The sequence below is a fragment of the Barbus barbus genome (assembly GCF_936440315.1).
Source record: "Barbus barbus genome assembly, chromosome: 4".
NCBI classification, from domain to species: Eukaryota; Metazoa; Chordata; class Actinopteri; order Cypriniformes; family Cyprinidae; genus Barbus; species Barbus barbus.
In genome coordinates, this window is record NC_136732.1 from 11984556 (window position 1) to 12001695 (window position 17140).

General features: G+C 36.2%; 1 protein-coding gene across 1 annotated transcript in view; it reads left to right on the forward strand.

Moving 5' to 3' along the window:
- Window positions 1-741: 741 nt before the first annotated feature.
- LOC306866334 (growth arrest-specific protein 7-like) overlaps window positions 742-17140 on the forward strand; it is a 30529-nt gene continuing 14130 nt past the window's right edge. Inside the window, exons 1-4 of the mRNA XM_079411458.1 lie at window positions 742-1047; window positions 11959-12048; window positions 14721-14833; window positions 16124-16198. Of these exons, the coding sequence (XP_079267584.1) occupies window positions 913-1047; window positions 11959-12048; window positions 14721-14833; window positions 16124-16198 (413 nt within the window). The 5' untranslated portion in view covers window positions 742-912. The remainder of the gene's footprint in view (window positions 1048-11958; window positions 12049-14720; window positions 14834-16123; window positions 16199-17140) is intronic.

A 17140-nucleotide genomic window follows, 5' to 3' on the forward strand; every position in this document is an offset into this window, starting at 1 on the left:
GAACACAGACACAGCCAGATCATTTCCATAATGACCAGCGCAATCTACCAAGAGCAGCGCAAATTACCACCTGCTTTAAGACATGCTTTTTTGGGGCATTAAATAATGGCGCAAATACCAATAATTTGACGAGCGCAAACGTTAGTAAATCACGTTGCGTGTTTTAATACTCTCATCCCATAAATTTTGCCTGAAAGGGAAACTCCTACAAATGCATATTCAATAAGGTCAAGTGCAAAAATAACTGTCCACACCTTTTCAGCGCTAATTCTTCACTGTGTGTCTTTAGTAAATCCTGACAGTACTATTTTAACACTAAAAGACGGTTTGCGCTGGCACAAGCTGTTAGTATATCTAACCCTATTTTTTTTTATTTATTTTTTTTGCATTATAGTGAAAAGTGTGCTGTTAAAAATAAAATACTACAAAAATAAAATATCAGTGGTCCTAAAAACAGGCTTTGCTCTTTAAGCAAATTATAATTTCTTTTTCTTTTCTTTTTTTTTTCTTCCTTTTGATTTTGAGGTGAAATCCGACCTGTTCATCAGAAAAGAGATACACCCTCTATCCTGTTGACTGTGTGCCCTCTTAAGTGTTGTTGAAGTCTTGCCTCACCTACTCTCTCTGCCTGTTCCTCTCCTCCTCACTCTCCGTCACGCTTCCACGACCCCCATCCCCCTGAGTCCCCCCCCCACACTGCCGCCCCCTACCCCACACACGCTCCACTCTGCATCGCTCGCCACAGCAACAGAGCCAGGCAGTCAGACTGCACGCGGGAGTCGAGCAGTGTGGCAGAGCAGCGGCGCGAAAGTGCAGAAAGAGTGAGACAGCTAGAGAAAGAAAGAAAGAAAGAAAGAAAGAAAGAAAGAAAGAAAGAAAGAAAGAAAGAAAGAAAAAGAAAGACAAAGAACAATGGAGATGGAGGAAAGCTTTGATGCGGAGGGCAGTTTTGATGATGCCTCTTGTCTGTCCCCTCAGAGCCCAGGGTCCACCTCCCCGGCCAGGAGGCAGAATAAGGAGAAGGAGATCAAGGAGACCAAAATCACTGTGAGTATTGCTCACACACAGACACAGACATATAGATGGTATATGCATCAGTCACAGCTTTGATAATAACATCGATCAGAAAGAGCCAGGATGTGTGAGTTTTGCAGAACTGGCCCCTGGGATTTCAAATTAGTGGTTGGCTGTTTCTCTGAAGTGTTTCGCAGATGTGAAACATTTGCTCAGTGTTTTGTGCCACTCTCTTCACAGCTTCGCCTGTGTGTGTGTGTGTGTGTGTGTGTGTGTGTGTTTGTGTTTCACTAGTGATGTTGCTGGAAGTTTGTGTGTGCGCTTCTGAGAGTGTGAAGATGCACTATGACTAGTGGATTGCATCATCACTGTTTTGCAATACCATGTTTTAACAGATTCAGCAACATGGAAGCGTTCATTCAAATAACCATTCTGAGATTTAATTGCTATGATGGAACTCCCGGGAACTGCTTTGAATGGAACCAAATGGAGTGGAAAATGCATCAGATTTTCTTTCCGACACTTTTTGAGAACCGTTCTGTGTTCTTGCATTAACACACTAAGATTTGCCCTCTTCCCAAGAGACCGCTTGCTATTCCAAACGCTGTTGACCAGCGTCCAACCGCACCATGGAGGAGAGTATTTTGAATGCCAACACAAGCTGTGCGGACGCTCTGTTATGTGACATGGCTGATGCTTGACAGTGGGAATCTCGTGCACGTACGCGGTGTTTGCAGACGCCACTTATTTTCAAATTATGTATGCAGTGTGAGTGCGGAGACGTGGCTTTGCAGCTGTATTCGAACCCTGCTTTGATCCAGCTTCACCTGGAAACGGCTCAAAAAAATTGTATGATAGGAAGCTTTCAAAAAACTTGCAGTGCATTTGGAAACACTGCTATTATTCATAAAGCGGCACACAGAAGGTCATGTTGCAGGCGCATGCCACTGCAGGTCAGATTTATTCCCACCAAAACTCTCGCAGGAAGTCCTTTTTGATTTTGTGGGCAGCTCTCATTCAAAAAAAGAAAGAAAAGAAAGCACTTGGCTGGTGACTCTATGCAGTTACTACAGTATATATTTACATTGGCATTCACAGATGTTGTTTAAGGCAGGCTTGCTGTTATGTAACCTGCAGTGTGAATATGGCGAGAGATGTACAGATATTCTGGCGTGCATATAGGGCAGGTGAGGTGTCCGTCAGCGGAGAGAAACAGAGACCGCCCACTGGAGAGAGGGAACTAGAGAAGACTAGAGAACTGGGGAAGACATGGCTAGTCCAGTTTCCATGGTGACAGAGGCAATAGTACTGACTAATGGGTGTTGAAATAAAAAACCTACACACAAAGAGGGAGAAGTGAACGAGAGCGATATGGGAGGAATGAAAGAAAGCTGTCATTCAGCCTGTCACTGTTTGTACAGGCGTGTTTAGTATGCTGCAGTTATAGCGGCAGGTATAGAGCAACTGCTCTAGTATTCGGACGTGGTGTGCGTTAATAAACGTGTCATTTCCTCAAACAAAGGAAGTCTGATCGCTTATTGAAGCGTATAAGCGATGATGTGCAGTCATTATGGCCAAATGAACCCCAGAAGAGTTTTTCTTTATAATGACCGAATGGCTGAACATTATTCCTGTTATTACACAGCTGCTTAGCTAATAAATAAATAAATGGACAAGAAATATTGATGTGTGTTAATTATTTATTTTTGTTAGCAAATGTTAACAATAACTGATACTATATATACACATAGATACAAATGATACAGAACAAAAATTAAATATAAAAATATTATACAAACAATGATAATATATAAATAATAATAAAACAATTAAAAATATAATGATATAGCAGAACCACTTACATACCATGAAATATACTATAAATTATACTATATATACGTTAATATTATAATTAATATGCTATTATTTTACAGTAGTACTGATATACTGTAGTATACTATGTATACACATAGATACAAACTATATTGTACAAAAAATAAAATATGAAAAATATTATGCAATATGCAAACGATAATTATATATAAATGATTATAAAACAATTACAAAATATTGTTATACAACATCACCATCCCATGATATGTCTATGGCAATTAAACTGCATTAAGGTAAACAATAGTTTTACTGTAGTACTGAGATACTATGTTATATCTGATACTACCACTGAATCATGGCGCTGTTTTGTATCTTGCTTAAATGCACCATTTAGCTAAAATCTGGCTATAAATGTCAATATTGCAAAGTTCATTACTGAAAGTGTAATGCATATATGGATTTCTGTATATATTACAAGGTATTTTTAGCTCTCTCAGAAAAACGCACTAGTGAATCTCCATGACAACCACTGAATTGGAGACACGTTGAATCAATAGGGTGAGGTTGTTAGGGGTTTGAAAGGCTGGACTAGAAGCTTTTACCTTTTGCCTCACCTTGAGCATCTATTGAGTATCACTAATGTGGAACCAATAGCATGTCAGTTTGGCTGACTGATTTGCGCTCGATCTTCGTCCTGATGCACTTTACTGTGTTTAAAATAATAGCTAGCTGTCAACAGCTGCTCGTGGTGCCAGCGCTTGTAAATAACTGAATATTGTGAACTAGAGATATATGGAGGCCACATTTTAGAAATGTTTGTTTGTGAAAAGGTTTTGCACTTAGAAATGATGTCATCTGTTATTGGTATTGTACAAATATTGTTTTGTAATGGGGGAAAATGCCCTTACAGGAAAAGCAATTTGTCGCTTAGCAACAGAGGCCAGGCACCCTACAGTCTGAGCAGCGGTTGCGATTGCTGTATGAATTGTATGTGTGTATGCTAGAGAGAAACCTGCTGACTGGATTGGTGTTTTGTAGATTTATTTGTTTGCTTGCCTGGTGTTTTTGTGTTCCTCATGCATGCTGCATGCTATCATTAGGTCTGATATTTGCAGCTGTTCAGCAGAAATGGTTGGTTTTCCATCAGCCGTGTTCATTACGGCATTAAAAGCGAGCGGGGCAGCGGGTTCATGGGCCTGTGCCAGACATACGCTGGGCACAAGCATTCTGCTTACCCAAACAAATACTGCGTCTGTTTTTTACCTTTCACTATACAAGCACACACACACACACACACACACACACGGGAACACAGCTATAAACACATTGTTTGCCAGTGTTGTAGTTTATTTCCAAACTCCTGACTTAAAGGCAATGATTACTGCTCTGTCTAGGGAGATTTCATGACTGTAAACGCTAAATTAACTCTCAAAGCAAGAGTTTTAAACCCAAAAATTAAACAAAAAAGTGTCATCATTTACTCAGTCTCATGTCGTTCCAATACTGTATGACTTTCTTTCTTCTGTGGAACATAGAAGGTATTTTAAAGAATGTTTGAGTGTTTTTGATTTGTTTTTGTTTTAAATTTAGTTTTGTTTTGCTTTTTGTTCTGTTTTCTTTTGTTTTGTTTTGTATTTTTTGTTGTTTTGCATTTTGATTAGTTTCAGATTTATTTTGGTTTTACTTTTTCTGTTTTGTTTTTTTGTTTTTTGTTTTAACTTTTTTGTATATTGTTTTGCATTTTGTTTTGCTTTACTTTTTGTTTAGTTGTATGTTTAATGTTTTATATATTTTTTTGTTTTGTTTTTACTTTTTTGTGTTTTGTTGTATGATTTGCTTTGTGTTTTATGCTTTATTTTGCATTTTGTGCTTTGTTTTGCATTTTGTTTTATGTTTAGTTTTGCTGTACGTTTTGGTTTGTGTTTTATGTTGCATTTTGTGTTTCGTTGTATGTTTTGATTTGTATTTCATGGTTTTGTTTTGTTTGTTTTTTCAGTCAGTAAAGTAAGTGATGTACAATGTTTGGATGACATGAAGCAAGTAAATGAGAGAATTCATTTTTGGGTGAACCATCTTTAAACAAACCATTTATTGCCAAACTTTTGTCTGGTTCTTTTGTATGATGGACAGTGTTACAGTGGCCAATCGATCCTTTTCGTCTCACGTTTTTATCTTCTTTCTTGATCTTCATGTTTTGCTGAGATGATTTGTTAATATTTTAATTTTTATCATTTAAAATGTATGTCTAGCGGCCAATGAACTTCATTGTGAATCTTGTTTTATGTGCTTGTTTTCTGTGATTAAATTTTAAATACATTTATGATAAAACATTTAGACAAAAAACAATGGTGTATTCACAGCATCTACCATGAGGGGGCTAATTGCCAAAGCTAACCCTCCAAACCAGGACCCCTTGGGCCATTCTGACTACAATATTATTGGTTCATAATTCCTGTAGTGTTTGGTAATGTTATTTGCATAAGAAATATAAAAACGAAAAGTGATATAATATATGAAATGCACCCACTGTGAGCCCCTTGAGTAGAGCTGATGTTTGATTAGTGTGAGATTTCACTCCCAGCCCATGTTTGAAATAACTGCGGCCCTCAACCAAACCAGTTTACTGCAGTATCAAGAGTATTAGCCATTCCTGCACTGATGCAAAACCACTGTGGTGTCCCAAATGGTGATTCAAGTTACAGTTTTGGTGGATGTGAACTGACCTTACATCAGCACAGAGGAAGCTGGATTTTTAAATATGTGGAGTGGGATGTATTTCAGCGTGGACAGAGGGTGTAATAAGCTCCTGATAAGGGTGGATCACCTAGCTGAGGAGTTATAAGGAGAGAAGATGGGCCTGAATCTGATGAATGGGCTCATTTTGTGGAGGATGAGAGGGAAGGATAAACAACGGGAGTGATAGATGAGGCGGCACTGTAAGGGAAGCAGCCACGACAATCAGAGTGATCTTCCAGGCATGAAATGAACAAAGTGACGAGGCACGAATGAGTAAATCAGCTCAAACGCCATCAGATTAGGAAGCGTCTGGGGTGAGTGGATAGGGCCTTATCACTGTGCACATGCAAGGGCCGTCTATCCAGTGTCTTGATTGTAATTGTGTTTTTTGTGTGTCTTTGTGGTCAGTTTTGCAGAATTTGCATTGTACTGTATTGTCCATTTGCAGATGGATTTGAGAAGTTAGTATTCAGAGATGCTTTGCTGTGATGAGATAAAAAAGTCGTAATACATCAAGGATTGCTGGTTGTTCTCTGGGCAATATATATTATCCTAAAAAATATTACAAAACAGACATACATATATATATATATATATATATATATATATATATATATATATATATATATATATATATATATATATATATATAGATTTAGCTATATAAAGAAAATGTATAGAAATTATTAAGCAAATCTTTAGAAATGAAAAATATATATATATATTATATATAAATAATTTTAAATGAAATAAAATGTTTTTGTATTAAAAATAAATTTTAATTGTTTATAATAATTTTTTGTTTGCACAACAATATTGTAAATAATTTAAAAATATATATATAATAATCTGCATATTTGTGCAGTTTGCAAACGTAGGCTGCTCTTAGCCATTTTTGCAATAACCTTTAACCGTGTTATGTTCAGCTCTAGCATATTTTGAATACAACAAGTTGAATGTTGTATCACACAAAGCATGTTTGTAATGTTGTAATAAATTATATACATATATACGTTTTCAATTACAATTCCATTTCAATTTCTATTTATAAGGCACAAAAAAAACTGGTTGATAATATCATAATATACTTCATTATACATTCATAAATCATTTCCATACTTACTGTAACAGTAATTATAGTGTGAACAATAAATAAGACTGCAACCACATATTAATACATGCATAAAGCATGCATCCCTATGGTGGTCTTCCAGTTTCTGGTTACAGACCTGATACTTTATGCCTGAGGGGGATTTCTTGAAAGTTCAGCAGTGACTTGATTAAACAAATAAAAAATATTTAAAAAATGCAATAAAATGTTTCCGCCTCAACTGGGCTAAAGAAAATTAATGACAGAAGCAAGTCAAATAGATGTCGAAGTTAATGAAATATCTCAATTATTAAAATAACTTTGCAAAAAAAGCTTGCTTACAACAGGGTAAGACCAATTTGTTTACACTGGTGTATTTGAGCATGAATAAGTGTGAGTGTGTGTTTGAGGCACTGAAGGGCTATGGCAGGGAGCACATCCTGTTTGGCAGTGGCAGGGAGGCGGTACAGATGGTGAGCATTACATAATTGCAGTGCTTACAGGCTAATTGGAGACGCCATGGACCCTAGAGTGTATACTCAAACACTTTATGAGCGTACACACACACTAACTGCAGTCTGAGGTAGGAATGCAGTGCTGGATGGGATTGTTTGGGAATCTCACTCCTAACAACTTAAGCTTGTTTCGTGGTTGTGTTTTGAATCTGTTTTGAATCTGTTTTGAATGGAATAGTCTACAGTTTACAACATATCTGCATACTGTGCAGTAGGGTACAGCCCTTGGGTAAAAGGCCCTTTCCTTTATATTTTTTCTCAAAATACGAATTAATTGATGCTATACACTGCAGAAGTGTTCCAGTCAATGAGGTCCTAGCATACAATGACAAAAAGTTTATTTTGAGGTAAATGGATGGAACATGTAGTGGTTTTTACAATGTATCTAATTTATATACTGTAGCTAATGAGTGTCCTTAAAACTCTTTTGAGAGAAAGACTTTTATGAATTTCAGTTTTGTTCAAAGTGATAGATTTTCAACAAACATCAAAAATCTGAAAGGATTATATGTGGGCTCTTGATTGATTGCTTTATTTGAAAATGATTTTAAAAGCAGAATCATCTTTTATTATTGCAAGTGATGTTGCTCCATCAATATTTATATATATAAAAATATTTGTTCTGATCAATATACATTTCATGATCAGAGTAGGACCTTTATCCCATTGTAGCCTTAAGGTCATTGCACACTGACTCCGAAATTTTCACATGCGCTTTTTCATATTCCCCATCCTTTCCTATCAAAATGCATGCTACGGATGTGAAAATGCAGAAAATCGAACCTGATCCGAATTTCTTTTGACAGACGAAAGTTTCGAAGGTAGTGTGCCAACGTGATTGACACAACGTGAGGTCGTATTTGTTTTTTAATGTGCGAAAATTTCAAACTCGTTGTGCAGTGACCTTTACCCTTGTGAAAACAAATTGTGCTTAATATTTTATTATATATATATATATATATATATATAAAGAGTAACACTTTACAACCCAAATTCCGGAAATGTTGGGACGTTTTATAAATTTTAATAAAATGAAAACTAAAAGAATTTCAAATCACATGAGCCAATATTTTAGTCACAATAAAACATAGATAACATAAATATTTAAACTGAGAAAATTTACAATTTTAGGCACAAAATGAGCTCATTTCAAATTTGATTCCTGCTACAGGTCTCAAAACAGTTGGGACGGGGGCATGTTTACCATGGTGTAGCATCTCCTCTTCTTTCCAAAACAGTTTGAAGACGTCTGGGCATCGAGGTTATGAGTTTCTGGAGTTTTGGTGTTGGAATTCAGTCCCGTTCTTGTCTGATATAGGTTTCCAGCTGCTGAAGAGTTTGTGGTCATCTTTGACATATTTTTAATTTAATGATGCGTCAAATGTTCTTTATAGGTAAAAGATCTGGACTGCAGGCAGGCAATTCAGCACCCGGACTCTTCTACTACAAAGCCATGCTGTTGTAATAACTGCAGTATGTGGATTTGCATTGTCCTGCTGAAATACATAAGGCCTTCCCTGAAATAAACGTCATCTTGAGGGGGCATATGCATATACCTTTCAGCATTCATAGTGCCTTCCAAAACATGAAAGCTGCCCATACCGTATGCACTTATGAACCCCATACCATCAGAGATGCTGGCTTTGAGCTGAACGCTGATAACACGCTGGAGGGTCTCCCTCCTCTTTAGCCCGGAGGACACGGCGTCCGTGATTTCCAACAAGAATGTCAAATTTGGACTCGTCTGACCATAGAACACTTTTCCACTTTGAAACAGTCCATTTTAAACAAGCCTTGGCCCACAGGACACGATGGCGCTTCTGGACCATATTCACATATGGCTTCCTTTTTGCATGATAGAGCTTTAGTTGGCATCTGCAGATGTGGCCTTACCCACAGAGATTTCTCCAGTTTCTCTGAATCTTTTGATGATCATATACACTGTAGATGATGAGATTTGCAAAGCCTTTGCAATTTGACGTTGAGGAACGTTGTTTTTAAAGTATTCCACAATCTTTTTACGCACTCTTTCACAGATTGGAGAGTCTCTGCCCATCTTTACTTCTGAGAGACTCTGCCTCTCTAAGACATTCCTTTTATAGCTAATCACGCTACATATCTGATGTCAATTAACTTAATTAGTTGCTAGATGTTCTCCCAGCTGAATCTTTTCAACATTTATTGCTTTTTCAGCCCTTTGTTGCCCCCGTGCCAACTTTTTTGAGACCTGTAGCAGGCATCAAATTTGAAATGAGCTCCTTGTGAAGACTCCAGAGAGGAAACGGAGCTGTTCATGCGCGAGAAAATAGCTAGCCTAATTCTGATACATGCAATGACTTTCCATTATGACATGTAGGCATTTTTATATTTATGTAGCCTACACAATAATAATCTTTTACATTGTAATCCTTTCATTTTTAAGAGTTGGCATGTTTGTGTGCTGCTGCGCATCCCTGTGTGTGTAAAGCCCGGATCACACCAAGCCAACACCGACGAACTAATGGCAATGAAAGCAGACTGCGGGTTCGGCTCACATCAGCAGCGTCTGGGTCCAAAGTTGCCCTGACACACCAAGCTGACGCTCGTCACCCGACGGCTAAGTAGCACGTCCTTTCTGCGCCTGCGTCGTGCGCTGCTTCGCCAACTGAACAGCCAATCAGAATGATCAGATGGCCCGACTGACCGACGAGCTCCGATGCCGATTCAACATGTGTTCCAGGCATAATAAAAAGTGTGTACGTGCCTTGTGGACCCGCCTATAGGCACATTTTCTAACGCACTCTTTAAATAACAAAAAAAAAATACTGCGCCATTGACTTTAGACCAGGTTTTAGTTGGTCAGTGGTGCAGTTTATTTCAGATGCCTCAAAATAGCAACACGCCAACAATGTGCCTGTACACACCTTGTTTTCAGCTCAGCATGCCCATGAACGCACAAATGGAAGCAAATGCATTTGATATTTAAGCAACGTGCCGCAGGACTTGAAAATGACAACTGTGTCGGGCTGAATCTAGCAAAAACACTTGCGTCGCACCTGGCGCCATTGCGCCTAGTGTATGATGAGGCCCATAACTTGTATCTGTACAGTCTTTTTATTTAATGTTGAAAACATTACAGAATCATAGAAGTATGAAATGAATCAAGGTCAATATCATAGCAACAAGTTTGATTCGACGCTTGCATTTTTCAAGATTACTGAATGAATGAAATTGCATGAACTAGCCACAATAATGATGCATTTGTGTGTATTTTACATTTACATGTACATTTAGTCATTTATCCAAAGCGACTTACAAATGAGGACAATGGAAGCAATCAAAACCAAAGAAAGAGCAATGATATGCAATCACAACATAATAACAAAACAAAACACAAATTAACATTACATCCATAAACAACACCGAACAAAAAAACACAAACATTAATTGGAAGACAAAAACAAATAAAATAATAATAATATATAATAATATAATAAATAAATAGAATAAATAAAAAGAAAATGGATAGAATAGAAAAAGAATAGAGCAAGCTAGTGTTAGAGGCCTTTTTTGTTTTTTTAAATTGTATAATAAATAAAAAGAAAACAAACAGATAGAATTAAAAAAGATTAGAAAAGCTAGTGTTAGGTTTTTTTTTTGTTTGTTTTTTTTTTAAAGAAGACAAACACATAGTAAATTAATAAAGTGGAAGTCTAAAATAAGTGTTTTTTGTTTGTTTGTTTAAGAATAGAATTAGAGTGCTAGAGTTAGAGGGTCAAATAAAGATGGAAGAGATGTGTTTTTAGCCGATTCTGAGGACTCAGCTGATTGAGTTGGGCAGGTCATTCCACCAGGAGGGAACATTTAATTTAAAAGTCCATGAAAGTGATTTTGTGCCTCTTTGGGATGGCACAATAAAGCGATGTTCAATTGAATGCATATTTCTAGACTAGAGGGTACATAAGTCTGAAATATTGAATTCAGGAATTTTTACCTGCCGGAACCCGATGTGAAATCCACCAGTCAGAGAGGTTCCTGAATCTTAATTGTTTTTTTGTTTTTTGTATTGGTTAAAATGAATGGAGAATATCTTGCATTGGACATGCAGCAGTAGGCCTACACTTTTACCATATTTCAAAGACAACAGAAGCAATTAAGAAATTTCACATAAAAATGTACTTAAATGGGCCAAAAGGCACTCTTAAGTTCATCTAATTGCATTTAATATGCATTTAAAGTATAATACATTTTCATTCAATTGCAATTAACATGCTAATTAGTGTCTGAAAATATTACATTCACACTTCACACTTTAGTATATTCTTTTAAAGTATATTATTTCTGTAGTAAGTACTTTTTTAAAAGTATGCTAAAGCGCACTTCTTTTTCACATAGGTATGTGTTTAAAATGTAAAAAAGAAATGTGTAAAGTGGTTGTGTGCAATAATGAGCATTCATTCTTCACATGTGCATACAGTATTTCTTGCAGTGTGCTCTGGTAAATGTAGCAGTATAGCGAAAACAAGCATATAGCAGGCTTTTAAAAATAGTTTGCCATTCTAAACATGCTCCCTCTCTCTCTCTCTCTTTCTCCATCACTCTCTCCATTCTCAGGCTGTTATAGGTCATGGTCTATATTCTCTTTTACATCGTGACCATTCATTTGTCTCCCCTCTGAGACTTACACAAGCCAGCTCTGTCTCACTCGTCTGAAAATAAAACCAACCTGAAAAATCAGCACACGTGCGCACACACTGTGAGCTGACCTTCCTCTGTTTTATCTCACCGCAGATCAACTGCGTCACCTTCCCTGTGTCCACATCTGCGCCGGAGCAGCAGCTTCTCAAGCCCAGTGAATGGAGCTACTGCGACTATTTCTGGGTGAGAGACAGAGAGAGAAAGAGGACAATCATGTCTGGTGGACCACAGTGGCTAAGTATTGATACTATATTTTAAGGATTAGTATTGATGCCGGCCCCATATAATAAAAGGACAGAAAACAACTCATTGTGAACTTCTTTAACAAACTTATGTTACAGCACACAGGGTGAGCACAGTTTAGGAAAGTAAATTAAACTGAGTAATTGGCTTAGAAACAGCATCATGCATGCTTTAAAATGCAAGTGACGTGAAGTAAAGTGATACAGACGTCTACTAAAGAAACTGAAATCGTGAAGGGTTTTTACTGTTTTATGAAGAGGTCATTTGTTGACACATTGAAATTAAAGCTTCCAAAAATTTATGTTGCAACATTTCAACCCGAGGAAGACCTAAATGATTTTTTTGGCACTTAATGCGGACATATTTCTTTGTTTTTATTTTGACATTTTTATGACAGATGGCATTTCACAGCAAGGCTGTGAATTATTTACTTAATCATATTTTGTATTTTTTTCATGTTTTGTTTTGCATATAATATATATTATATATAAACAAGATTTCATTATATTAGACTATATTTTTTAGAGTATTTTTTTTACCCTGTTTTTATTTTATTTTAAGGATCAACCCAGCTAAATTTTGTATTATTTATTTTGTTTAATTTTTAATTCTTGTAGCTTATTAATGAAGTTTTATTTTATTTTATTTTATTACATTGTGACTAACATGATGCTGTTAGCATGATGCTGTTAACATGATGCTGTTAACATGAGCAAAACTAGCATCACTATATTATTGTTTATACTTATGAGCTTGAGGTGTCGAGGAGAGATGTGCTTGTGTTTTTCAAAGTCATCAGACTTTTAAGTGCCGGGCGATAAAACAGGACAAAACTATCTCTCAAACTTACAATGATGTGGGGACCTGAGCCATATCTAGAGACCAGAATATCATAGAGACTTGACTTGGGTTAATAAACAACCACCAGAACAACCTAGCAACCACTCAGCAACACTACAACTATTTAAGATTTATGACCAGTATATTTCCTCAAATCATCACCACTGACAAGGTTTAAGAAAAATGTAATTTAAGCCTCATGTACAGACAGATGACACAAAGAAAGTGAAAATGAGATCCAGAATCCAGACATTTGCAGTTCGTCTGAGGCAGTCAGTATGCATTCGCTAGCAGATTCTACATGACAGAGACAGTGTTAGTTTAGTATGATTGAGATACTATTACTTAACTATTTTTTATTTTCATATTATTCATTTTAAATTTAAGTAATGTTTAGTAGTTGTGTCATTATTATTCATTTCGTTTTAATGTCTACAGTTTTTGTAGAACACATTTTTATTTCAGTTTTAGTTTTCAGTACATCAAATAAAACTAAATAAAAATAAGTAAAGTAAGTGTTTTTCATAGTTTTAGTTTCACCCAAAAAGTAGACATTTTCTGACAGTTTACTCTCCCTCAAGCCATCCAAGATGTAGATGAGTTTGTTTGTTCATCAGAACAGATTTGGAGAAATTTAGCATTACTTCACATGCTCACCAGTGGATCCTCTGCAGTGAATGGGTGCCGTCAGAATGAGAGCCCAAACAGCTGAAAAAAACATCTCAACAGTAATCCACACAACAGACCATCAATTAATGTTTTGTAAAAACTGCATGTCTGTAAGAAATAAATCCATCATGAAGACATTTTTAACTTCAAACTGTTGCTTCTTGCTAAAATACAAGTCTTCTATCCATAATATTGCTTTCTCCAGCGAAAAAAAGACATCCTCTCTGAATCAGAAGAAATATGCACAGATCAAGCAGTTTACAAATAAAAACAAACACTTCTAAACAAAAGTGTTGGTGATTTTGATGTGAGAGGTCAACAGGGGATGAACTTTATCGCTAGAGAAAGCCTTATTGAAGTTAAAATGTCTTAATGATGGATTTGTTTCTTACAAATATGCAGCTTTTCACTTCACTGATGGACTGTTGTGTGGATTACTTGTTGATTATTGTGATGTTTTAACCAGCTGTTTGGACTCTCATTCTGACGGCACCCATTCACTCCATTGGTGAGGAAGTGATATAATGATGCATTTCTCCAAATCTCTTCAGATGAAGAAACAAACTCATATGTATCTTTGATGGCCTGAGGGATATCCCTGGACAGAGATTGAAATGACATGTATATATGCATGTAAACAGGCAAATGATAATAGGAGTATTTTGTCAGAAAGATTCTGGCTGTCTTTCAAGCCGAGTGTGTGAAGAGGTTATGACACTTCTGTCATGTGTGGGATGGCATGTCAGCAGCCGTCATAACAGCAGACTCTTACACCACCACACACACACACACAGTGAAAGAAAAGCATACTTCATTAACATGCTGCGCACACAGACTGCATCAGGAGCCCTCACATTACATTAGTCATACCCTCAATAACCTATACACACCCTTCACTGAAACGCACACTCAAAGTTACACCCGCAAGGGTGTACACCCCCTCCCACGCGCTCTGATTCATGCAAACCCACGCTGTGACTCACGCACACATGTGGCCGCTCTCACACACATCTGATCGTGCTCACGTGTTGTTGACAGTCTGGTGCTAATGAAGTGGTAGCGTGCATGACGCTGCGTGTGTAAAGTCGCTCTGTCCTCTGCAGGCCGATAAGAGGGACCCTCAGGGGGCCACAGTGTCAGGGTTTGAGGTGCTGCTGCAGAAACAGCTGAAGGGGAAGCAGATGCAGAAAGAGATGGCAGAGTTCATCAGAGAAAGGTGGGCAAGCCTCTCTCTCATACTGACATCATTCTTACATAACACCTCACTCTCTATTGCCTTTTTGAGAGTTTGTTTTGTTGATGTTTTATTTTGCACACTGAAAACAATCAAAAAAATGTATGGTTTTCCAGTTAAAACATTCTTAAAAGATAAAGTCACTAAGATTAAAAAAAAGAAAGTCTCAGATGATATGAACATATCTTTTCTTCCTACACTAACAACATCAAGAAAACCAATTAAGATTATTATTATTATTATCGTTATTCATTTTGTTTAGGCTCCTAAATGAATTTTTCACCCAACATTTTCAAGCTCCAAAAAGTTTATAAAGAAATTGTAAAAATATTCCATATAAATCAAGCGGTGTAATCCAAGGCTTCTGGAGAGATACAATCGCTTTATATAATGAACAGATTTAATTTAGGCTTTTATTCGCATATAAAAATTGATCAACACACACACAGAGCACATCAAATATATTTAAGTTGCATACCATAGTATTCCACAACTATGATAAAATACATAAAGATCGTGGTTACAGAACCTTCATAAATTGATTACAAAAGCAAAAATACTGCAGATTCTTTTTGTCATTTTTTAGAAGTAGAGTTACAAAAATCGTACTGAATTTTTTTGTAGAAATGGTACATTGTCATCTTGCATGGACTGAAGTGATTTGATTGCCCTTGGCATTGCAATTATAACTTCCCAACTCGATCAATGTTTAAATGTGATTCATTTACTTTTTCTTATTCTTAAAATTCTTTCTTAAAAGAATTTTTTTTTTTCAACTTTATGCCAGAAATAAAATGTTATGCTAACAACAACAATGGAAAAAAAAATTGTCAATGGATTAGGAAAAAATAATTAGTTATTTTACTGGAGAACAAGACCAAAATTCTTCTCAGTCAGTTTTTAACTTTCTCATCATATATCATTCAAAAAATGTTTTTTTTTTTTTTTCACATATTAAGGCAAGCATTTGTGAAGGATTTTTACATTGACTTGATGTCAGAATCAAACCAAACTCACAGTGTTACGGCTTCCATCTGAAAGGATAGGAATGGATCAGAGGAATCACAGAAACAGATTACAAAATGTACAGTGATGGTATCAGATGCTAATACCATGATACTTATATAATAGAGTGCTGAAGTCTATATTCAAAAACACAGGACTGTAATATTGGCATGGTACACATGGAGTTCTGCCAGTAGTACAATATGAGATTGTTATAATAAATATTTGTAATCTCTTTCTTTTCTTGATGAATGCTTGATGTTTCAGGATAAAAATCGAAGAGGAATATGCCAAGAACCTATCCAAACTCTCCATGTTCCCAATGGCAGCACAAGAGGAAGGGTATGTAACAAAAGTTTGTATACTGGACACTTGTTAGCTGCATTTCCTTCACTATTTTTAACTAATAAATGTGGAAGAAATTGGAATTAAAATATTTTGAGCATTGAGTTATGCACAGATCACGTTGAGTAAATGTACTAAAATGTTGACTGGTGGTTTAACAGATAAACATATTATTAAAAAGGCCTTACACATGCTTAATTGTATTGAATATGCACTTTTGATGTACTGCAAATCTTAAAAGTAGCCTATATACAGGTGCATCTAAAAAAAATGGAATATCGTCAAAAGTTATTTTTTTTATTATAACTTATTTATTGGGGACACTTGATTTCTAGCGATTATCGTCAATTTGATTTCACAGATACTATTTAAACTAAACTGAGGTAGATAATGACATCACTGAATTCAATAATGAAATGCCTTTAACTGAAAATTGAGTGTTTAATCTTATTATACATTACTGACACTCTATCCTATCCTACAGTTTGATACTGTTAAGTGCTTTGACACAATCTGTATTGTTAAAAGCGCTATATAAATAAAGGTGACTTGACTTATTTCAAAAAGTGAAACTTTCATATATTTTAGATTCATTACATGTAAAGTAAAACATTTCAAAAGTTTTTTTGTTTTAATTTTGATGATTAGAGCTTACAGCTCATGAAAGTCAAAAATCCAGTATCTCAAAATATTAGAATATTTCCTAAGATCAATGAAAAAAAAGGATTTGCCAAAAAGAAAAGTTCAAGTTCTTTAAAGTATGTTCATTTATGCACTCAATACTTGGTCGGGGCTCCTTTAGCACAAACTCCAGCATCAGTGAGGAATGGCATGGAAGCGATCAGCCTGTGGCTCTCCTGAGGCACTATTGAGCCTTCAGCTCGTCTGTATTGTTGGATCCACTGTTTCTCATCTTTCTCTTGAAAATATCCCATAGAT